The sequence below is a fragment of the Thermobia domestica genome, chromosome 3, assembly GCF_964235325.1.
Source record: "Thermobia domestica chromosome 3, izTheDome1.hap1.1, whole genome shotgun sequence".
NCBI lineage: Eukaryota > Metazoa > Arthropoda > Insecta > Zygentoma > Lepismatidae > Thermobia > Thermobia domestica.
This window is the reverse complement of record NC_137456.1, coordinates 129,984,190-130,009,530: the sequence shown is the minus strand read 5'-3', so window position 1 is coordinate 130,009,530 and position 25,341 is coordinate 129,984,190. Positions and strand designations below refer to the sequence as shown.

Here is a 25,341-nt window from a genome sequence, read left to right as displayed (position 1 = left end):
TAGAATTTTCCTATACTATTTATCCAGATTCGTTTAGGTTAGAGTCCTATATTAGAAAATCAACTTAAATTACATAATTAAATGTCATCTTGTACTTTCTGAATGTACAGAATGAGTGAAGGATTTCACAAATCTTAATAAAGAGGAATATTGATATTCAAAATCTATGGATGTGAAATTCGGCTCCTATATGCGGGATACAAGTTTTCTAATATGCTACGCACTCATTGTAGGAAATTTCAATTTAAAAGAATTAATTGATTAATTAGTGATGATTTAAGACTACATTGACTTCTACGAGACTCGTAATACGTTGATGTCTATAAATATTTAACTCTTATAAGTATTATACACCAAGAACTCAGAAGATTGTCTAACAAGTAAACGTCACGTTTGGATGAATCGAGGTGCTGTCCGAGACATATATGATAGAGTGGTACTAAGTGTGCTCAATATGTCAGGGAAGTTTTAGGTGCAAAGCTAAAAGGGTTTAAGAGATACAGCCACTAAAAATCACATGAAGGAACATGTTATAATCTATTTCAGCACGTGATCTTGTGAACACTGATGATATTCCAGCTACCAGAGTCTTCAGTGCGGATCAAAATCGCTTCGAGAAGGAATTGCATTCGTACCAGACGTTGAGGGAGAAAGAATCAGTGAAGATCAGAACAACAGTGGGATATGTGAGTGTAACATCTCATTCCTACATGATAATGCCAATTGTGTCCATGGAAGGAAAAATTATTCTTCCCATATATGTTCTGGTTGTTGAACCAAACGGTACATTCCTTGCAGTAAAGTCAGCCGATCCGGCTAATATAATCTTAATCTCATTTGCTGGTAAAACAGCGAACATGGACAAACAGACTTCCTATTCGGACGTCATGTGGAAAAGCATTCCAAGTGCTAGGGAGAAAGTTCTCCTGTTACTTGATTCATGGTCTGCAAACAAGGACGACAACCTTTCGTCACAGTGTGTGCCAGAAGGCTTTACATTGATCAAACGACTGGAACCTGGTGGCATGATTCAACCTGTGAATGTTCACTTCTTCCATCCATACAAACCTTTGTTCGTTTCATCACTGATGCAGCAATAACAGGAAGTAAAGTGAATATTTAGTATCGTGACAGGTTCATGCAACTTCAGTCTTTCACAGTTTACTAGTTCAGTGCTCCTCGTTTTCGCAACAGGATTCGATTCGCTTTCCATAAAGCTGGATACTTGAATGAGGAGCCCGAAAGTTGGATGGTTCCTTACAAATACCGCTTTAACGGAATTGTGAACGACAAATGTCTTAAGCACGACTTGATTGAGTTTGTCGTGTGTGTTCACTGTGAGCAGAATACTTGTGCGAGGCGTGCACATTGATTGTAGTAATTGGTAACTTTTCTATGTAGTAACAAAACCACTACGGATTTGCAAAAGAAACAACTTGTGTTTCATCACTTAAGTATACTGGAAACACAAACATCATATAGTTTAAAGGAAATAATAGGTATAAGACTTCTTTCTTATGTTTGGGACTATGTATTATAATTATAACACATACCTGTATGTGACGTTCTAGCAGCTGTATCTCCTAAATTCTTTGAGCTTTGCACCTAACATTTTCCTGACATATTGATCACACTTAATACTACTCTACTACATATGTCTCAGGTAGCAACTCGATTCACCCAAACGTGACGTTTACTTGTAAGAGCAATTGAAGGATTTTCGATTTTCACAGGTATATTTCCCAGTGTATTTGAAGATCAATATTCCTCTTTATTAGGGTTTGTGACCTCATCCTTAATCAATTTTGCACATACCAAAAGCCCAAGATTGCATTTCATTATGTGATGTAAGATGAGTTTCCAGTAAAGGGTTCCAATCTATTGATGAAGGCAGGCAAATCTGTCGATACAGTATAGAAAGCTTCTAACAACACACAGTAAGTAGCGTGGGTCTTCGGTGCAGGGGGTCAAAACCAGGTTCGATTTCTTAATTTTGAAATTTGAACGTATTAGGGTGGCTTTGATTCCATTGTAGCTTCACGTTTCATATAGCCTTGCTGCTGAAAAGGGAAGCTAAACTTAACGACAAACGAAAAAAAAAAAAAAAGAATTGAGTAAGTGGTAATTGTTCTGCGGCAATTTCTGTCGCTAAACAGAAACTAATTGCGTTTCAAATTCATTCTCTTCTGTGCTGTTGTACGGCAGATATTTGAGGGATACACAGCATTTCGGCAGGAAGAAATGTTAGGATATTTAACAAATCGAACATGACAGAAATAATTTTTGTTACATCTCAAAACAAAAACTTAATTTGGATGGTAAATGTTTTCCTCGATAGTAAATGGTAAAAAATGGTTTCCTCTCATTGACCACTTTGTTCACGGCAACAATATGAACCAGTAGTAAATCGATTTCATGAACTGGCTACATGTGCAGCATGAGGCTAAACTTGCAGTAATTAATTTTCGTTTTTCAGTAATTCCTTCAAATATAGGAATTTTGTAGTGGCATCCCTTGTTCACTTCTACCTGTCTCTTTCCTTTTTTTTTTTATTTTAATACTTATTCAAACAAAGTAATTAACGCATATTTAATATTTAGGTACTTTCGAAATCATACAGTTTCAAGAAGTCATCTTTTTATATATATATATACGAGGGCTGTCTAAAAAGTATCCGACCTTTGGCCAGAAAAATAGTTGCGAATACCTGACAGATTTGGGACCCTAATCCCCTTCAAAGTAGGCCCCTTGTGCTTCCACACACTTAGCCCACCGATCCTTCCACTGCTGGAAACACCGCTGGAAGTCTTCTTTTGGAATGTTGTTCAGCTCCGTCGTCGTGTTCCGCATTATGTCTTCTCTACTCTCAAAACGGGATCCCTTCAGAGGCGTCTTCAATTTTGGAAACAACCAGAAGTCACAAGGAGCCAGGTGTGGAGAATAGGGAGGTTGGCGAACGGTTGTAATTCCATGTTTGGCTAAGAACGTGTGGATCAATTGGGATGAATGTGCTGGGGCGTTGTCATGATGGACGTTCCAGTTCTTCGCTGTCCACATGTCTGGTCTTTTGCGCCGGACTGCGTCACGGAGTCGCCTGAGAACATCTTGATAGTACTCCTTTGTCACTGTTTGTCCTTCCGGTGCGTACTCGTGATGCACAATTCCACGGGCATCGAAGAAAACAGTCAGCAACACCTTGATTTTGCTTCGCACCTGCCGCGCTTTCTTCGGCCTTGGAGAATCGGGATGCTTCCATTGAGACGATTGTTGTTTTGTTTCTGGGTCGTACCCGTACACCCATGACTCATCTCCAGTTATCACGGAATTCAGATACCCAGGATCAGTGTTGGTGGTGTCCAGAAGGTCCTGTGCAACGTCAAAACGGGTGTCTTTTAGTTCCTGAGACAACAACTTGGGTACAAATTTAGCAGCCACTCGTTTCATGTTCAAATCGTCACGCAAAATTGCATGTGCAGAATCTTTACTCACTCCAACATTTTCTGCAATCTCCCGCACTGTCAAACGGCGATCTGCCATCACCAAATTTCGCACCCGCTCAACAACAGCTGCATTCCGAGCAGTTTGGAGCCTGCCGCTACGCTGCTCACTCTCGACTGATGTGCGGCCATCTTTGAATCGGTTGAACCATTGTTTAATTTGTGTTACACCCATCGCATCTTCTCCAAACACCTGCTGAATCTTACGAATTGTTTGGCTTTGAGAATAACCCAGCCTTTGACAGAATTTGATGCAGTATCTTTGCTCAATTCGTTCAGTCATCTTGCTAGAAACACTAAATCCGACGAACACTACCAACAGCACCTCACTTCGCGACCACCAGCTCACGACTGGCACACGCGAACGCGGTGAAAAAATTCAAGCATGCGCATTAAGGTTCCTCCTTCCACCGTGCACGGTGGCGCCGCCTGAGAATCACTACTTTGCGTGGAAAAAATTAAGGTCGGATACTTTTTAGACAGGCCTCGTATATATATATATATATATATATAAGAGAGAGAGAGAGAGAGAGAGAGAGACAAAGGCAGTGATCTTGTTGTTGGCTTATAATAAAATCATAGAAATTAATAAAAAATGAGGCATCAGGAAACAAAATTAGAAAGTATCTATTAACTTTTTCTCTGTTTTAAGTGGTGATATTGCACGATAATTATCTGTATGGCTTCTGTTAATAATGATATTTAATATGTTAGATCAAATTGTTATATTTAATATGTTAGATCAAATTTCTGTGGAAAAAGAAGTAAAAATCAGTACGATTGTAAGTGAATTACAGACTTAAAAAAAGTGTCGGAAGCTCACCAGGGAACTGTACGAATGGGGCACTCGAGTTGCCGGACGAGGTGTATCACGTGTGAAAGAGGATGTAAAAAGATGTCCATATGCAAAATTGTAGCGGCTGAGGGCAACATGGACGAGCGTGAGAGGCGGAAGAAGTGGGGCCTACAGTGGGACTTAATAATACAGACATATGCAGAATCACACTTTTCGCTCCCGAATGGTGAAAGAAAGGCATGTCAAATGTATAGGAAGTGGAACATGAGAAGAGGTGCTATGTTGTGGGGGATATGGACATCATGGCGCCATCTTGAAAGTAGCCATCTTGAATTCGAATTCAAAATGTTAAATGAAATTGAGACATGTGGTATATCAATTAAGACTGAAATTTTACCAGAAATTCATTGGTGTGAAAACTGCTATTGTAACTGTCTTGTGAATTAGAAAAAACGAGCAGGTAAGAAAGAGCACCGAGATGGGTAAACAAATGTCACATTCCCATGAAATAAACCTTAAGAATAAAAAATCCAAAGGTAATTAGGTTGAGGCAGCCGACGGTTTCTGATTCGTATGTATTGTTTGTTGCATTACAAGCCTACAATGATGGAATTTTGGCACGTAGGGGTTTGAACACTGGACAACACAAAGAATATCGGAATAAGTGACTGATATTATAATGCTGTGACTTATAGACTTAATTGGTTAATATTATAACATATTGTAATATAAAATATTGTAAATGTGGCTTTTTGTTGCATTACATTTCAATTACAATTTCAATGTAGATCATTATAAACTCCGTGGCTAGATGCAAACTGGTCGTGCGTAAGAAAAAGAAGTTAGAAACGATAGAGGTCGGACCAGGTAGTACAGAGCCATCGACAACATTCTGTGCTAACAGAGAGAGACTGCGTGAGCGATATGAATAACTGACGTGCGTTAGCAGCTAGTAGACGAAAATATAGAGACAAGAGAGTGACTAGTGCGAAGTTTAATGTGACCTAGGTCGTTCACTTCCTGGTAAATAAGTGTTATAAATTGACGTTTTGTGTTGTAGTCCTGTTCCAGATAATGTTTCCTTCACAAACAACTCATACCCCCAAAATGCACTGGACTTATTCAACCTCTAGACGTTGGATTCTTTCGCACTTACAAGCAGTATGTGCGATTTATTACTGACGCCGCATTAAACATTGATGGGTTTCATATCTGGCATCGAGACAACTTCATCCGTGTCCAAGCTTTCACTCATTTTCAATTTCGTGCTTCCCGATTCATTAATTTTATTAAGCACGCCTTCTACGTAGCTGGATATCTTGAAGAACATCCGGGAAAATTCCAAACTCCAATGACCTTTTGTTTTGAAATTAAACTGACCAGTGCCCAGTTCAGGAAGATCAGTGTACTAATCCCAGCTTCGTCAGGTGTGCACACTGCGAAAATGTCTTTTGCTTCCAGCACAATCGATATCCTCCACATCAACTGTGTTTCATAGACTGGTACGTTATCTTTTTGCGCCTATATTTACTTGTAATTGCCTATGTTATGATTCATGTTATTGTATTTCAAACGACTCACGGTGTAATGAAACGTGTTTTAGGCAAGTACGTATATTGTTCACACACAGACAGCAATCTTTATCCCCTGCAACATTCCCAGTGAATTGCATGTGAACACACTTTTTGTACTCTTCTTATAGAGGTGCATCCAGTGACTACATTCTGGAATGGTTTAGATAATATGGTTTTCCACACGATCACTGTCATATGCGTACAGTATATCTTTTTGTCATGTATTGTTTGCTGGACAATTGACTTGTACCTTAACAGGATTTAAATGAAACATTGGTTATGTTGCCTATGTCCATATATCCCCTCCAGACGTTGTTGCATGTTCGTATTTCTCAACTCACAATAAAGAAACTATAAAATTATTCACAAAAAAGCATTTCTGGTAAAATTTCAGTCTTAATTGATATACCACATGCCCCACTTTTCATTTAACATTTTGAATTCAAATTCAAGATGGCTACTTTCAAGATGGCGCCCATGATGTCCATATCCCCCACAACATAGCACCTCTTCTCATGTTCCACTTCCTATATTTGACATGCTTTTCTTTCACCATTTGGAAGCGAAACGTGTGATTCTGCATATGTGTGTGTTATTAAGTCCCACTGTAGGCCCCACTTCTTCCGCCTCTCACGCTCGTCCATGTTGCCCTCAGCCGCTACAATTTTGCATATGGACATCTTTTTACATCCTCTTTCACATGTGATGCACCACGTCCGGCAACTCGAGTGCCCCATTCGTACAGTTCCCTGGTCAGTTTAATTTCAAAGTTATATACTTCGATGGTTATGGAATATGTCTGAATTTATCATGCATAATGTAAAAATATGAATTTTATTCCCTAGGCTACGAGCTGACTGAGGATCAGAAAACGTGTGTTGTACCTGAAGCATTCCTTGTCTTTGCAAGAAAAGAGGACATTCATAGAATTAGTTTGGAAAACGGACGCAATGAAGAAGTTATCCCAGTGACTGGTGTAAAGGAAGCAAGGTATTCATTATTTTTATTTCTTTTTTGCATTTTTATTTATCGTTCAGCAACAACGATGCTAGCTTTAATCCAATGTAGGAGATTAATCTTATTTTCTAGTTGATTGGAAATTCTTTTGATAATGTCATTTTTGTATATAGGCCACTGATGAAGGAACAACATGAAACCTCTGGTATATCAACAACTAATATAACACCACATGCACCAACAGATGATGGTATTTTTTGAGCAAAAGGCATAACTCTGTGTAAAAGATTTTGAAATAAGCGTGTATACTCACTGATTGATACGATGAAACATACAAATGTATTACATGCCTGTTAACAGTAAGTAAAATTTCTCACACTTTAAACCATCCAAAAGAGGCGAAATCTGAGAACAGTTTCGAGGCTCTCTTCACCTCTTTCAGAGTATCCAAAGAAAAGTTGTAGCTACATAAAAGATATAAAGTATGAACTTGTATGATTATGTATGAAATCCTTTCAAGTATTTTGATAGCAATATTGACTTCGTACACAGATAAAATTATCGGAGATTATTAGTGTGGATTAGGCGAAATCGACCAGATATTTACCATTCGACAAATCCTCGAGAAAAAAAATGGAATACAATCCACCGGTACATCAATTGTTTATTGATTTTTTGGAATACCGAAAAGTAGTTAGATTGCTTGAGATGTGTTTAAATGGATCCCAAAGTAAAATTCGAATAGGAAAATACTTGTCCATAAGCTCTCGCGTCAAGAATGGCCTGAAACAAGGAAATGCGTTGTCGCCATTATTACTCAACTTTATTCTGGATTATGCTATAAGGTAAATCAGAGATAGCAACGAGGGCCTAGAGCTGAATGGTGTGCACCAGGTTATGGCGTATGCTGATGATGTAAATCTGATAGGGGATGATAGAAGAACAACGTAAAGAAATGCAGAGGTTTTATTGAACGCTTGTAGAACATGGGTTTAGAAGTAAATGCAGAGGAAATTAAATGCATGGAAATTCGCTGGGATCGTAATATTGCAAATTATGGATACGTCAAAATAGCAAATAATACTTTCGACAAAGTGAATACTTTCAAATATCTAGGATCAATGTTAACAGACCAAAACCATATTCATAAAGAAATTAAATAAAGCAGGAAATTCTTGTTATTCAGTTCAGAATATTTTATCTTCCCGAATTTTGTCGAGAAATTTGAAGCTGTATAAAACTACAATTATGCTTGTTGTGCTGTATGATTGCGAAACATGGTCGCTTAGTATGAGGATAGAACGCAGACTGAAAGTATTTGAGAATAGAATTCTGAGGCGAATATTCGGACCCAAGAGGAACCTGGACATGGAGTATAGCGGAAACATCACAATGAGGAACTGAAAAATTTATACTATTTACCAAATATTAAGGTCAGTAAATCTAGGAGGCTCAGGTGGGCAAGTTATCTAGCCAGAATAAAAGAAAATAGGACGCTTTTAAAATTTTAACTGGAAATCCAATCGGAAAACGACCATTAGAAAGACGTAGGCGCAGATTGGAGGACTATGTTAAGATGTATTTCTTAGAAATAGGAATACAAAGTAGAAACTTGATCCAGTGGCTAAAAACAAAAGTAAACTGAGAGCTTTTGTAAATGCGGCATTGAACCTCCGAGTTCCATGTATGAAATTCTCAGTTTATCCATTCTGTTGAATAAACATGATGAAATAAATACTTTACTATTGATATTGATATTGATTTAAGTGTGTAGTTCGATAGTAAGATTTTCCCCTCTTTCCAATTTACTGGTAATACCTAAAAATTGTGCAATAAGTGAGAAGGTTTTATTGCTTTAACATGTGTGTGTTTTGGCGAAAATGAGAAATTATTGTAACCTTAAGGACCATGTATGGTACTTGTCGTACTGAATTAACTTCATACATTTTTGTCCGCGCACGATAAGTTAGACAATTCTTGTCTAACTACAGCATCTATATAATTCTTCACAAAACTGCATGACGCTTAATTCAGTTTAGCAAACCGTATATTGTAACTGTAAAAGTTCGTGTGAAACAAAACAATTGTTTTAAAATATGGTAAAATTCATAATTTAAGATGAAAGAGGAGTAAAATTTGTATTAATTTCATAGTATACAACCTATTCAATATATCAGTTCAACATATTTCAAAGTCTAGTTTCAGGCAAAAGTACATAAGTATGTAGTGCTCGCTACAATAGAATATATTGAGAATTTTTATTTACAAGATAACTTGCACTTAGTTCACAGGATGTTGTGTGTTATCGTATATATTTATTTATATCAAACCACTCACAAGAACCGTAAGGGTTGTATCACATGTGCATGCCACTTCTTTACAGCACTAGGAAAACTTGTATCACTTCATTCATTTGTGCTATTTTTCATAATCATTAAACACTTTTTGTTTTCTTCTCTCTATCTAGTACTCTGGACTTCGATATTAAGGATAATAGAATCTATTGGACTGATGTTAAAGTGAAGGCTATAACAAGAGCTTTTATGAATGGATCTGATTTGGAAAGAATTGTGGAGTTTGGATTAGAATTCCCAGAAGGTAAGTAAATGGCATTCACTAACAGTATTAATTGAGTTTAGTACTGCTGATATCACATCTAGTCTTGCTTTATTGATTCCATTCATGCCACGCGCACAAAACACTAACAAAATGCATTGCTAAAGACTTATGATTGTCTATTGATCGCCCTCAGAAAGAAAGAACGAAGTAAAGAAAAATATTAACATACGCTCATCTATAAAATCATAGACTGCCCTCAGCACCGAGTTCAAGAGTGATGAAATGTATGGCTATTCAGAGAGCGGATCGGGTAGCGTGTAGGTCAACGAAGCTGGAAACCCAGTCGTGGTTTCGATTGAAGTCCAGTCGGTTTTTTTTTTTTTTTTTTTTTTTCACCCAGCTTATATAATTGAATTAGCATCTATCGAGGAATTAGTGTAATATAAAATCTTTATTGTTTCCATTTATCATATATCGTATCGAGAACCTCATTCTTGATGTAACCAATCGATGAACATCAGGTTTCAAAACAGGGTGAAGTCACTGCATTCACTTCAACCAAAACACCTGCAGTATGTAGATATATATATATATATATATATATATATATATATATTAAAGTAGTATTTGAAATAAGTCACAAAAATCCTTGAAAAGTACCCATTTTACATAGATTCAGAAAAAAGTAATGATTAATTTTTTAATAGTTACTTTTTTGTAGTGATTATCAATTAAAAATTAACTTCTAGGAATTTTTGTTGGTTAAATTAAAAATTAATGACATTTTTCATTGATTAATTTAATCGTTAATTTTTAACGGATTAATTACAAACCGAACGAAAACTAGAACTTGACGTCTGTTGGTATACACCCAAAAAGAGATACTTCGTTGCTTCTAGGCAAACCTCACTAGATGGCAACTCGAGCGAGTTTATGATGCTACCTTTTCAAGTTGAAGAGTTGAAACACATTATCTTGGATCTCCATACCGTTTGTAGGCAAACAGAAGAATCCATGAGAAAGAAGAAGAGAGAACTAGTTTTTTTTCCCTTGTCTGTGCAGCCAGCCTTCTGCATTGTTGTCGAATTTAAAGATTAGCTACTGAAACATTTATTCAAATTTATAATATGCTACGTGAAATATTCATGAAAATTGGTATGGTTTTTGTATAGGAAGGAACTCAGCGCTTTCAATGTTAGATATCCCCTTAATTACTCTGTTTTCTCTCTCTTCCCTCCAAGGTAATGCAGAAATCACAGATTTATAATGTAAAATGTTACTAGTTTCAGTAGTCAGTTTTTTAATTTATTTTCTTATGTTCATTCTTGTTCAGTTTGTCGTCTAAATGTTCAACGCCAAGATTAATTTTAAAATGTATTCTTTGCAATGGGAAACATATTGACAACACTGTTTCATTAGGTATTTTCAAAATACAAAATAATTGCTTACGGAAATTGTAGTATTGCTGTTTAGTTTCCGCAATAATCTAAAAAGTGTGATATAATAATAGTACTAAGAGCACCCTTAATAGTGTTTCTCTTGCGATTAATTGACTTAATTTTATATTTGATGTTCTATGGCCTATAGTCTACTAGTTTCCTCACCGGTAATTGAACCCGAGCCTTTATGCACCACAAGCAACTGTATTAACCATTTGTCTACCCATGAGTCGACTATTTTGCTCTGCTTATTATGTTGATTGCTTTTGTCAGTAATATTTTACTATGTTTCATCTTTTTTGTTTAATTTCTAGGAATGGCAATAGACTGGTTGTCTCATAATATATATTGGGGTGATACTGGTAGTAAACGAATCGAAGTTGCGAGGCTTGATGGATCATCAAGAAAAGTTTTGATATGGGAAAATATTGAAGAGCCAAGGAGTCTAGCGCTTAGTCCAAGTGAAGGGTGAGTCAGAATTTATTTTCTAATTGTGTGTACATAGGATGTCACATAGAACCAAAATAGCAGTGTTGCCAATCCAACATAAAGTTATTTTTTTTTTTAAATGGCACTACGTCAGGTTATTACATATTTCAGATCTACATGTAAAACGACAACTTATATTACCACACTTATGCGGTGTTGCAAACTAAGGACACTACAGTATCAGAAACGTCGAAAAACAACCAAATTTTGGAGGGTTCTAGAACAATAAATAACGAAAGTGAAACGAACGGGGTAATACACATCCAAAGTACTTTAGTCTCGAATATTACAATCATTATTTGACATATTTCGAACAGGTAGAAACAGAGTTACGAGGAATTTGAAAATTCGATGGAAAAGACTTTATTTCGAAAAAGTGTTTAGATAAGTGTCATATCCAATTAGGTAGACAATTTTAAGCAGATATATAGATCAAATGTCGTTTACAGCAATTTAATATCTCAAACCATTTCGGAGATATGAAGAAAATGTAAAAATTGGTATATTGCTTAAAATGGCGAACGAAGTGTGGCAATTAAATAACGAGACTGCCCACCTGTCACACAGGATCGTGGGAGGGGGGAGGTAGCTAACGATGTGTTGTTGATCTTGAACCTTCCCGAGTAACCACTGTTTGTTTCATGATTCTGAAAGCTTTTCTTTTCTTTGCAGGTTTGCATGAAGAGGACAGTGTTCTGTAGTAGTGCCGGAATCATGGTGAACAGTGAAGTTGAGCAGCGCATTAACATCAAATTTCTGGTGAAATTAAACAGAACACCGACGGAATGTTGCGCAATGTTAAAAGAGGTGTATGGTGATAATGCTATGTCACGTGTGCGAGTTTTCGAATGGCACAAACGATTTTCAGAAGGTAGGGAGGAGGTTGAAGATGATGAACGATTCGGCTGCCCTTTGAGTTCAAGAACGGACGAAAATGTTCAAAGAATTAATGAACTTGTGCAGAAAGACAGACGTCTGAGCATTCGGATGATCGCAGACATGACGAACATTAACAAAGAGACAGTAAGAGAAATTTTGCATGACAATTTAAACATGATAAAAGTTTGTGCAAAAATTGTCCCGAAAAACCTCTCTCAGGAACAAAAAATAAAATAAAATAAAATAATAAATAAATAAATAAATAATAAAAAAAATAAAATCGAAAGACCATTTGCTGTGACGTCAAGGAACGACTCAAAGCAAAACCAGACTTGCTAACACGTGTCATCACATGTGATAAAACGGATTTTCCAGTATGACCCCGAGACTAAGCGTCAATCCATGCACTGGAAGACTCCCACATCGCCAAGAATGAAAAAAGCACGAATGAGCAAGTCGAAAGTGAAGGCATTGCTCATCGTTTTTTTCGATATAAAGGGTATCATCATGATTGAATGGGTGTCTCAGGATCAAACGGTGAATCAGACCTACTACGAAGAAGTTCTAATCAAGCTGAGGGAAAGAATAAAGAAGAAGAGACCGGATTTGTGAAGAATGATGCATGGATCCTCCATCAAGACAATGCGCCTGCCCATAATGCCCTTTCTGTGAAGCAGTTTTTAGCAGCCAAGCGTATTTCTGTGCTCGACCATCCTCCGTATTTCCCAGACCTGGATCCCTGTGACTTTTATCCAAAAGTGAAAAGTGCATTGAAGGGAACACATTTTCAGTCTGTGGAAGAGGTGAAACGAAAAACGGCAGAGTTGTTGAACAGGGTGACATCTGATGACCTACAACATTGTTTTGAATAATGGAAGGCACGTAGGAACCGGATAGATAGGGGAGGGGAGTATATTGAGGGGATAGCAATCAATTGTAACTTTCTTTGCAATACATCACATTTCTGACATTAGTCTCGTTATTTATTTGCCACATCTCATATTTGTAGGAGCTTTTAACACATTTTTTCAGTTAATTTGCTTTTACACCATTACAACAATACTTTTTGGTAGGTGTAATTACAACGAGTTCTTGGAATTACCTAATTTTAAGCAATGTTGCAAATTTTATTCGTGTTTACCATATCTACAGAACCGTTTGAGATATCAAATTGCTGTAAACGGCCTTAGAAACTTCACTTTGTTGAAAACAATCTGTGCAATTAAATGATGTTCTTATTAAGCAGTTTTTCGAAATAAAGACTTTCGAGAAATGTTAATTTTTCAGTCCCTTATAACTTTGTCCCTATCCGTTCGAAATCAGTCATATCATTCATGATTGTAACATTAAATACCAAAGTACTTTAAATATGCATTGTCCTGTTTGTCTCACTTGCGTTATTATCATAGCAGCTGTAAAGGCCACCAAAATTTAGACATTTGTGGCCAGTGGCGTCCTTAGTTTCCAACCCTGAATAACAAATGTGATGCTGTAAATTTTCGTTTCATGTGTAGATTTGAAATGTGTAATATCTTGACGTAGTGCCATTTGAAAAATATAACTTTGTTGTGCTGGCAACATTGTTAATCTGGTGGCTGTTACGTATGTCAAACAATGTCTCTCTGCCAATATTTGCATGATACAAAATTTCCGCGTTGTTTGTATCTTAATTTACAAGTTACAATGGCGTATCAAGATAAATGGTCCAGCCTGTATATACGTATATAGAAAGAGAAAGAGGGAGTTATCTAAATAATGAGTTGAGTTGATTTTTAGTTTAACGTTCCTTTCAGCAGCGAGGCTATATGAGACAGGACCTACTGATTAACGTGGAATCCGAACCACATGATCTTCCGCCGGGAATCAAACCCGGGTTTCCTACGCCAAAGGTGCGTACGCTAACCGCTTATATCTAAATAATGGAAAAATCTTTAACAAAATGCAACTTACTTAATTAGCCTATAGTGTTGTTGTCGCAATGTAAAAGATATATCTGCGGTATGACTGGTTTTGGAAAAATGACGATTTTCTGTTTAACTGTAATACGTAACCTTACGAACACGGTAAGGCTTATACCTGTGGTAACATCGCCGATATTATAGATACAGCTTCTTTTTTCTTTTGTCAGTTAATACTCCCTAACCATATGATTTACCTAGTACTAATAACTCTTCTTTCGGTCAAATCTGCAGATACAGTCTTTTGCCTTGGACGGGAGAGTACTGCTTGTGTTCGTTGCGGAATTGAGATATAATCGTTTCCAGAGTAGTGGACAGCTATTCTTAATGTAGTGGAGCAAAAACTTGACCATAGATGTTTAATAAGTCGAGGGATTGAGCGGACAAGGGGAAGTGTGAAAGTTCATTCTGTTATTCCTCAGACAATGCTTGAACATGTCTGGCTGTATGTGTTGGCGTGTTGTCATCTTGGAAGATCTAGTAGTTGTTAAGGAACAATATTAGTATTATATGGCGCATGTGGTCCGTAAAGTGGCTACCCTATTTTAGCGGCAATTTGACCTTTGAGAGTGATAAGAACGACTAATGAGGCCCACGTCAGTACAGAGCTGCCTCACGGTGGGACAGAAAAAAAAATTGCTGAAAACTAAATAACTTTTGGGAAAATGAGCAGGAAACTTACAAATTGGCACACTCGCTTGACTCTCCCAAAGGGTCAATAGTGTAATCGGAAGCCAATTTGGTGATAATAAAAGGTTGAAAAATAAAATAACAATGTGGAAAATAATGAAAATCGATTCTTTATTTTAAAATTAACTTTTTCGACGTTGTTGTTATACCTCCAGTGTATATACTAAAACTGAAAAACTGCCTGCCTAACAAAACATTTTTTCGGAAAAACATGGCAGTGTGACAAAATAGATATTAAGTGTTGTATCAAAAAAAAAAAAAAAAGTTTCACTTCTCTTAAAAAACTACCTAGTCATAGATGTTTTTATTAATGTTTTTAGAACAACTACATCACGTGTTCATGTATGTGATGAGGCACGTATAACTACTTTTTGGTGCTAAGTTGAAATGACTGTTTATGGATCGATAAAAATAATATTCTTCGTAAACAAAATATAAGGTGACAACATATATTATGAAGCGAAAGAGGTATTATTATTAACAAATATGAACATATCTACTAAAATACTGAATACAAGTCAGTCTCCACGCGATCAAGCACAGTTTCTTTGAGTCATCCATCAAATCTTCGGCGTCATCTTGTCTTCAACATGTCCGTTGTATCCACACCCTCAGGAAGAATGAGTAGAAGTTTAGCGTAGTTTTTCCAAGTTGCTTGAGGCTGATGATAGCCATTGAAGCCATATGATGAAACCAACGAACAAGAAGACACAAGGAGGTTATAGATAACATCATCGTTGGTTGAAATTCGAGAACATTCTCGGGTTTGTTCAACCTAAATCTAGCGACTGCGAATAGACTAGTTCGTGTTTGCATGATATTTCTGACTCTGGCTCCACAGTGTGCAAGTTTATGTATGTAATCATGGTAAGTTCCGACTAATTCCGACTCTTTATACACACTTCTCTGGGATATTTAAGCTTGGAATGAACGAGACACAAATAGGACAAAAAATGTACAATGAATGGAAATCCTGTTACCCATAACTCTGGTAATTTTTAAGTTCTCACTTTTAATATTATACGTTGACCAGATAAGATCTTCCGATCCATACTCAACTTAAGAAACTAATAATGATCATTTACTACAGTTTATTGTTATTTATCTCCACTTTTCCATATTGCAACAATTCCTTACAATCTTGCAGTTAGGCTTCTCAGACTCGAAGTCTTATGGTCCCAGCTGGTAACCAACACACATTTATAGGTGATTGGTGTAAGAAAAATTAAAACAGCAATGATAATAATTTAACTTCTTTTATGACTTAACGATAAAAAGTAAGCAGTCCGAAGCATACGTCCCTGTGAGGGTTTCAAGTACATAAATGTGGAAACAAGGAGGAACATGACTCATCGGAATATATTAGTGATTCATATTTTATGTTCTTGCCACCATCTTTTTCGTGCTAATGCGTTGGCAGCGCTGATCAGAGGTTCAAAATCGCAGTAACGAGCTTAGATGTTGAGAGTCTGCAACTCTCGTCGAAGTGTAATTGTAAAAATAGGTCATTTCAGACGTTGTTTGAGTTCTTCAGGTAGTTATACTGTATTAGCTTTATAATTCCTCTTCTTCTTCTTTTTTTAAATCTGTGATCCTTCTACTTGAGTTAAGTATTTTACTTTTCTGATGATGTCTTGCCCGAATACATGCCGTCAACACCTGGAACACTTTTCTTTCGATGTATGTAACATATAATCGGTCAGGTACACTTACTTCAACTAACCCCCTTGTAAATACAATTTTCCGTTTTTCTGGGGTTGCCATTCGTCCCGGAAAATCCGACACCGTCACGGAATCTAGATCTGCGTCCCGAAAATATTTCTCGGGATGCTAAAGTGTCCTGGATTTTAACGAAGAAGAAAGGAAAGGAATATTGTAGTTTGCTTTTTTCACAGGATTAGGTATATAATTATTTTCTTGAACTTTGAGTATGGCGATTCAAAAGTTCAAAAAGAACTTGCATACATAAAACATGGGTTTAATAAAGTTCACGATTTAACTGCTTTGACATTGAACGAAGCATTCGTTTCGTTAAGCCAGGGGCAAAAGGTTTTACTGCTCAATCTTTTTGTTATCTTGAGTTCTCTGTTTCAATCTGCATCTTGCTTCTGAAATATTTTAATCAATAATCCCTGACCGATATTTTTGGTAATTTTCCGTTGAACATTATAGAGGAAAAATATATTGTTTTAATTGATAAAACTGAACAGACAACGTGGGAAAATGTTGAAGTATTTTTTTTTTTTTAAGTAGAAGCTTATGAGGTGGGGGAAAACGTTTTTTTTTTTTTTTTTTAATTATTTGCGGCAAATTTCTTTTTCCTTCTTTTTACTCAACAATGATTACGCGTTTCCGTTGCCCCGAAAGAAATAAAATCAGTATATAACACTTCTTTTTATTTTAAGCATTTCAGAGATTCTGTAACTTAGTTCCGGAGTGTCCCAAATTTTCATTTTTGAAATATGGCAACCCTACGTTTTTGCGTGGGAAAGGTCTTCCATTTTGCACCACCAATGTGTAGTCTTTTGCACACACGAATCAACACTACATAGCCTTTCGTACTGTTTACTAAAACCCAGCACTCCTGACATGTCAGAGAAACAAACTGAACTAACACATCCTTATTTTCAATAAAATATAAATTAGTTACAGCAAATTCCCTTAATCTTTTGTAATATATAGGTAACATATTATGCATATTACCATTGTGAAAATATTATTTTATATATGTTGAGAATAAGGCTGAATTTTCTAATTTTGAGATTTTTCATTGTAATTCTTCTTTCAGATACATGTATTGGAGCGATTGGGGAAGTCACCCAAAAATAATTAGATCTTGTATGGATGGTTCGGGCTGGACTGCTTTAATTAACAAAGTTGGTCGTACAAATAGTCTTACTATAGATTTTAATGATAGAAGACTATATTGGACGGATATTGATGCCATAGCAATTCAGAGCTCAGATTTAGATGGAAACAATATTGTTCAAGTGGTAACTGAGAATATGGTCCAACCCTACGGTTTAACACAATATCAGGTAATTTTGTGTTGTTTTGATAATGTGGGCGAATATGTATTTGTGTTTACAATGTTTTATTTGTTAAGAAAATTTAAATATTAAGGACATTTTTGAAAATATGTTAAAAATCTCTTAACAATCTCATAACATGAGTAAATTTAAGTATTCATGTAATTGTACTTGTAGATGAACAGACGCAATATGTTTAGAAGCATGCGAATTTTCAAGGAAAGATGACATCAAAGGATACAGTAATAACTATTACTCTCGGTTCAATTTATGTTCTTCGTTCAATCAGCAACAAAAGTTTAAGTTCTTATTTTTAAAAATCTGTATTATTCTGATTTTTCTCTGTCTGTCTGAGAATTTCAGTACTCATGTTACTTGGAGTTAGGTAATATATCAGTCTTTAAAATCAACCATTGTCTTACTAAATTACACTGGGAAAATATTTCTACCACACAGACAATTGTTGTTCCTGTCATTAAAAAACAGGAAGTAGGAAAGAGGATAGACAGTTATAGTTATGTTCAAAAATTTTAACAACGTACATCTATATTGTAACCTTTCCGTATCTTATATGTACTCTAGCCACTAATTCCTCTACAAAGTTTAAAATTGATTTGAATCATCCTTTACATTTTCAAATTTCAATTTAATTTAATATGAGAGTAGCTTGTAATAACTGTGAATTCTGTAATTTTACAATCTAGATACCGTAGATTTCAGTACTTTAGAGCAAATTTTTAATTAATCTTTCGTAGACCTGTTTTTATACATATCAGTATTTACCTATAATCTTCAAACTTTTTGCCTTTGTTCTGATCGACTGTAACCTTACTTTGTTTACTAGAAGACAGAATAAATATTTTTGTCGCATTTGGTTTTGTTTACAAGAGTTTTTATTTATTTTATTTTTCAGGATTTCATATACTGGAGTGATATGAAAACCGGAGATATAGAAAAAGCAAATAAGACGACAGGAAGAAATCGAACCAAAATCCATCGTCAGTTAGAAGGCATCACGGACATTTCAGTTTTTCACACATCCAAGCAGTCGGGTTGGAACTCTTGTGCTGTAGGGAATGGAGGATGCTCACATTTGTGCCTTGTTTATTCACCTACTGGTGGACATCAACTTCATTACCGTTGTGCCTGCCCAACACATTATGAGCTTAAGGAAGACAATAAAACATGTGTTGGTTAGTATTAATTGAAAATTAGTTGTAGATAATTGTTTACAAGTAATGTAAGATACTGTATCGTTCGTATAACATAAAGATCAACAAACAGATTTAATCGGAATTAATTTTTTACACCATGTGAGCTACATGTTAGTTATTAAACTTTAGTTCAACAAACATAGTAGCTACTGGATCAGTAGTTCTCATAATTCAGTTGATAAGATCCTCATGTGAATTAAAGGTGTTGTTTATGTGAGCCCTTCTGTTGTTAATGTAAGTTGAGACACAATGAATAGAAAGTTATCTACAGCACAGCGTGTTTCTGTACTATAAATATGGTTGAAACATGACCGTAATTACAGTGATATTGTTGAATTGTTTTGTGGATTGTTTTCCAAACATAGCATAGTACGTCTTCTCTCGAAGGCTTTCGGAAACTGAATAAAAGATTTCAAAAGGTAGACCTGAATCAATTTGTACAGAAGAGAATTTAAATATTGTTGCGCAATGTTTTGTACAGTCAAAACAAAATCAACAAGATAAGTGTCCAATGAGTGGAAAATACGTACGAACCTACAAGGAATGCGGAAAACGTTGAAGTTGAGACCACATGAGCCAACTTTAACAAAACATGTTATTTGTAACTTTTGGTTTGTACTTCACCTCTACAGTAAAAGTGCAGTTTTGCCAGCTGAGCCTTCCTGTACTGTACATGATTTGGGACTAATTGAGACGGTAAGACAAGCTGTGCTTTGCAGTCCGCGTCGATCCGCTGGGAGGCATGCGCCTGAACTTGGTCTATACCAATTGGCCAAGTTCCGTCTGTCTTGTGCTCCGCTGTCAGGTTTTTTGGAACCATCGTGCACACAACTTGCGAAACTGCAGTCTCTGGATGACATACCTCACAGTCGGCGGGAGACTGTGTGCGCGCAGCCATGTGTATTGATTGGACCATAGTTCTCTCACCACTGGCACCGCACAACTGCGCTCGTACCAGGTTATAGATACGTGTTCCTTCTCCACAAGCTATGACCACTCGTGCCATCTTGGATCACTTTCGGAACTTGCTTTCTGGATTTGACTCATATACTTCCTTCATAATATAAAATGAAAGATTTTTTTCCCCTTAAAATTGAATACAAAAATTTGAGAATGTGTTGTACCCTGGTATGGTATGGTATATACTTTTTACCTTGATTTCGTAACACGGCAAAAGATTACGAATGATTGGTGCATTAGCAGTTTTAATATCAAAATTTATTATTTCCTCCGACTCACAGTAGATTTTCCTATTCATGTTTTTTTATATATTTTTTATTAAGTGTTATATACTTAGTGTGTCATATACTAATGAACACAAGTATATTAGTGTGTCATATATTAATGATTACAATTCATTTAACGTTGCGAATTATATTCTAATTTGTTTGTTTCTTCTCTTTCTAGCTCCTGATACTTTCATATTGTTCAGTCAAAGAAACTCCATAAGTCGAGTTAAGTTTGACAGCGATGATTCGCCGAATATAGTTCTTCCCATTCAAGGCTTGAAAATCGTTCGTGCTATCGAGTTCGACCCAGTAACCCGATTTATTTACTGGATAGATGGGAAAACTCAGTCTATCCGCAGATCTTACGACAATGGAACCCATGCAAGTGTCTTCATGCCGAATCCTTCCCCAAATACTCTTCACCCCTATGACATGGCTTTGGATCCCTATTCTCGCCTTCTTTACTGGACGTGTGCAAAAAGTGACGTAATAAATGTTACTAGATTGAGCAATTCCAGTTCAGTAGGAGTCATAGTTCGAGGTGAAAATATAAAGCCAAGAAACATTGCCTTGCATCCAGAAAAAGGGTAATTATCTACATTATTCTTAATTTATAATTAATTATATAGATCTTAGACTGTCATATGTTCAGACTGAGGTAAAGCAGTAAATTACAAACAGTACTAAGCAGTGGGTTTTAACATTTGAAACCGAACATATTATTATCATTTCCTACTCTAAAATATCTGTCACTATGAATGTAATTATTTCTTGTCAATGAATTGAGGTCTCAGTTTATTCGATAAAATGTACATATGTATTAAGTACAGCGCACATAGATGTATTGTGAATAGGGAACACGGTCGCTCAGTAATAGAGCACTTGGCTTGAGTTGGAGGGGTCTGTGGTTTGATTCGAACCCACGTGAATTTGTAGTAGGCAAAATCATGTCAGTTTGTTTTCTCAGGATTTTCCCGCTTCATCCCACATTATTTGTTCATATTATGGAAGTTAGGGGATGGGAATTAATCCTCTGAGACAAGTTCTAAAATATGCGCGTGTTATTAGAATATTGTGTTTTAATGAACATTGTGCATTTTCCAAGTATATATAAAAGAATTCATTCTTTTCCCTTAGGTATTTGTTCTGGACAGATGTTGGAACTAATCCAAGAATTGTGCGTACGAGGATGGATGGAAGAAGCGCGGAAACAATTGCACGACCAAAAAATCCAGTGGCTCTAGCAGTGGACAGAGTGGATAATCTGGTCTTTTGGGTGGATGATGGTCGCATCGAATCTTCTGATTTGTATGGAAAAGCAAGGTGAGTAGCACATAAAAATCTATGTAGATATTGGCAGATAGGTAGCAAAAAATTCTTGAAGTAAATATTTATTCGTTTGTGGAAGGGTACGAAAGTCGCCTTGTGGAGTCTTGAGCCTGTTCTTTTGATGAATTCAATGGCCCTGATGTGGGAAGTCCTTTTGTTTACTTTTAGATAAAAGTAGTTCCAGATGAGATGAGCTTAAATTTCTCTTACTAATACGTATTGAAAAAAGTTTACAGGAGTCTGGCTTTTATTTATATACATAATGAATCATTTATCTTGAAACGCCTTCTAACTTTTGATCTAATAAATAAAAAGCACTGAAATTTTGTATGATAACAGATATTAACAGGGAACTTCGTTTGATATACTTGGCTATAACACCAGATTAACAATATTACCAAACCAAGATAGATAGTTTTTCAAATTCACTACGTCAGATTATTATATATATTTGAGGTCTACATTTTAAACGAAAATTTACAGTACTACATTAACTATTTTTATCACGAACATCGAAATTTTGATGGCCTCGACAGCAGCAATAACGCATTGAGACGGACGGTACAGAGCGAATCCAAAGTACTTTAACATTGAATTCTGTGATCATGGTATGACGCATTTCGAATGAATAGAAACAGTTACGAGGAATTGAAACTTACATGTTTCGAGAGGCTTTATTTCGAGAAGAAGCTTAGATAAGTATCTGAGTCAATCACGTACATGGTTTTCAGTAGATGTGAAGATCATTATGCTGTTCACAGTAATTTGATACCTCAGAACTCTCTACATGATTGAATACGATACTTATTTAAGCAGTTTTTCGGAATAAAGCCTTTCGAAAAACGAAATTTTCAGTCTATTCGAAATCCCTCATGTCATGATCGTAGTATTCAACGATAAGCCACTTTGGATGTGCTTTGCCCCCCTGTCTGTCTCAGTGGCCTTGCCTTACTACTTTTGTAGAGACCTCCCAAGTTTGGATGTTCGTGATAATGCATCATCCTTTGTAACTCAGAAAAATAGATATAGTATTGTAAGTTACTTATAACCCTAACAGGATGAAAAGGGAAGGGAGATTATAAAGTGTCCATACTTTTGAAATCTGGGTTTGTAATCATGAATGTGTGTATGATCTCCCACCCCATCTTTTTATTTTGTGTTAGTAAGTTTCTAAAGTATTTGTTTCCATGGAGCAAATCATCAACTTGACGTGAGCAGTTCCATCGATACTACAAGCTTAATTACATCAAAATTAACATGGGGGTATATTAATAAACAGTTAGGCAATTGAAGATTAGTGCAAGGAAACCATTAACAGGCAGATTTTCATCTCGTGTTTGTTGCACCTAAAAATATACGGGAAGCAAATGAAACTGTGTATCTTCTATATATATAAAAGAGAACGCACAAATCCTTTGTGAACTCATCACGCTAATACGGCTGAACCAATTTCTTTCATTTTTGGGGGGTTATTAGGATTTGGACCCTAGATGGTTTTTATCATATCACTTTAATTTTTAATTACCAGTGTCTTGAGATAATTGACCATTCAAGTGTCCATACGTACAAATCCTTTGTTATTAGTTCATCATAGGTAAAAATAAACGTATTTATATGCAACCCGCATGACCATGTGACTCGGCGGGTTAACATAAATGACAGGCGATATAATGTTAACATTTACTGGAATCTACTATGGTTTTTATCATATCACTTGAAAGCGAAAAAGTAAAAATTATCTAAGTAACAAAGTTTATTGCGTTCCGGGGTGACCGCAGCGAAGCGGGGCGGGTTAACATAAATGACAGGCGATATAATGTTAACATTTACTGCAATCTTCTATGGTTTTTATCATATCACTTGAAAGCGAAAAAGTAAAAATTATCTAAGTAACAAAGTTTATTGCGTTCCGGGGTGACCGCAGCGAAGCGGGGTGAACGCTGCTAGTACGGAATATATACAAAACTTCTTATAGCAAATGAAACCGTCATGAACACGAATTGCAGATACAAATAATCATAAATATACTTGAGAACATAATAATATAAAAACACCCTTTAAAAAAATAAAAAATAAACTAAATCTCTCGATAATAAAATGTTTAACTAGAAGATTGCAATGAACATTTTAACCTCCCATGATCTATACTGAAATGCGCAGACCTTTATCCCTTCGAGAGTTAGTATGTAGATTTCAAATATATAATAATCTGACGTAGTGCCATTTTAGAAACTATAACGGGTTTGCAATACAGTTAATCCGGTAGTATTGCAGAGTATATGAAACAATGTTCCTCTGTGCATGTGTCTATCGTATGTATATATATATTTTAAATCTTAGTTTAAAGGTTACAAGGATGTTTCAAAATAAACGATCCACCCGCCTAAAAGAATTGAGGCGGTGATGTTAACTATTCACCAGCGCTTGCTCGGTAAATGACATATAAAATAATATAGTTGCCATTAGAGAGATTAGTTATTATCCTGAGGACAAAAGAAAGATTGCTAGAGTGCGCCCTGATGTGAGGATTGAAAAGTTGCGATTTCTTACTTACGTAGGTTTTGCAGATCAATATGTAGACGCGTATTGCAGTATTTTCAACATATTCATTCGCAATTTATAAAACATTATGTTTTTCTTAGTATGTGATCAGTTCACCTGTATGATCATGGACATAAGTTTATTAGACGGCTCTCAAGAAGTGCACATATGGAGGAACTCTTGGAACGAGATAATATTCAGCGAATGAACTGGCCTGCCAATTCCTCCGACTTGCATCCCATTGAACACATGTGGGATGCCTTATGGAGATGTCTTGCATCACATTCAGATGCACCAAGGATCATGCAGCAGTTGTCAACAGTACTGATAGAGGAATGGAACTCCATACCACAACTCATTACTAACTTTGTGAGCAACATGGGAGCACGTTGCAGAGCACGTAAGCAGCATGCATCGCTGTCCATAGTGATTACACACCCTTTTAGGGAGCATTTCCCTCATGTAATATCAGAGAGATATCACGTGTCGTAGTGTCTTCCGTGTAAGTTATTGTGCCCGTATAAAAGTGCCATTTTTGTTCTGCTGATCACATGTTTCTGTGTGTTGTTTCCAGTATCACACTGTAGCACTACTTTCTATGTATGGTTCAAGTTTCGCCGATCTGTGCCACTAGGGAGTGATACAGCGTGCGAAAGTTACCTTCGTCCTTAAGTTTTGCACATTAGTGTAGTAGTATGTGAACTGAGCGCGGATGATAGATGTAATGTGCAAGATTTATAATAGGGAAACTACGTTTGAAAAGGATTTCCAGGTACCCACTGGGTAAATATGTTCTTCACAGCAAATGAAAATGGAACGAAAAAAAAATCTTGACTTTCGTTGATAGCATTAAGAGATTTATTATAAGTAAAGAATTCATTCTTTGACATTAATAAACTAGATCTGATTATTTGTTATTTTATTTTTGCAGGACATTCAGAATTGAAAACACCCATCAACCCATTGCATTGGCGGTGCAGGGTGACTACCTCTATTGGCTTGACAAAGATACGCAGCAGTTAGAAAAAGCACATAAGCAAACAGGAGATGATCAGAAGAAATTACTTCGAAGACTTCTGCATCTGTCAGATATTGTAGCTATACAAAACACTTATCCACCGGTATGTATAAAGACTGTTTCAGAATCTTTAGTTAGTGTGT

General features: G+C 36.2%; 1 protein-coding gene across 1 annotated transcript in view; it reads left to right on the top strand.

Moving 5' to 3' along the window:
- The window catches only part of arr (low-density lipoprotein receptor-related protein 6), a 131,820-nt gene that overhangs the window by 89,568 nt on the left and 16,911 nt on the right, over positions 1-25,341 (top strand). The window contains exons 11-18 of the mRNA XM_081751693.1: positions 6,713-6,857; positions 9,292-9,422; positions 11,137-11,290; positions 17,627-17,876; positions 18,781-19,060; positions 20,489-20,897; positions 21,448-21,633; positions 25,112-25,301. Coding sequence (XP_081607819.1) covers positions 6,713-6,857; positions 9,292-9,422; positions 11,137-11,290; positions 17,627-17,876; positions 18,781-19,060; positions 20,489-20,897; positions 21,448-21,633; positions 25,112-25,301 — 1,745 coding nt within the window. The remainder of the gene's footprint in view (positions 1-6,712; positions 6,858-9,291; positions 9,423-11,136; positions 11,291-17,626; positions 17,877-18,780; positions 19,061-20,488; positions 20,898-21,447; positions 21,634-25,111; positions 25,302-25,341) is intronic.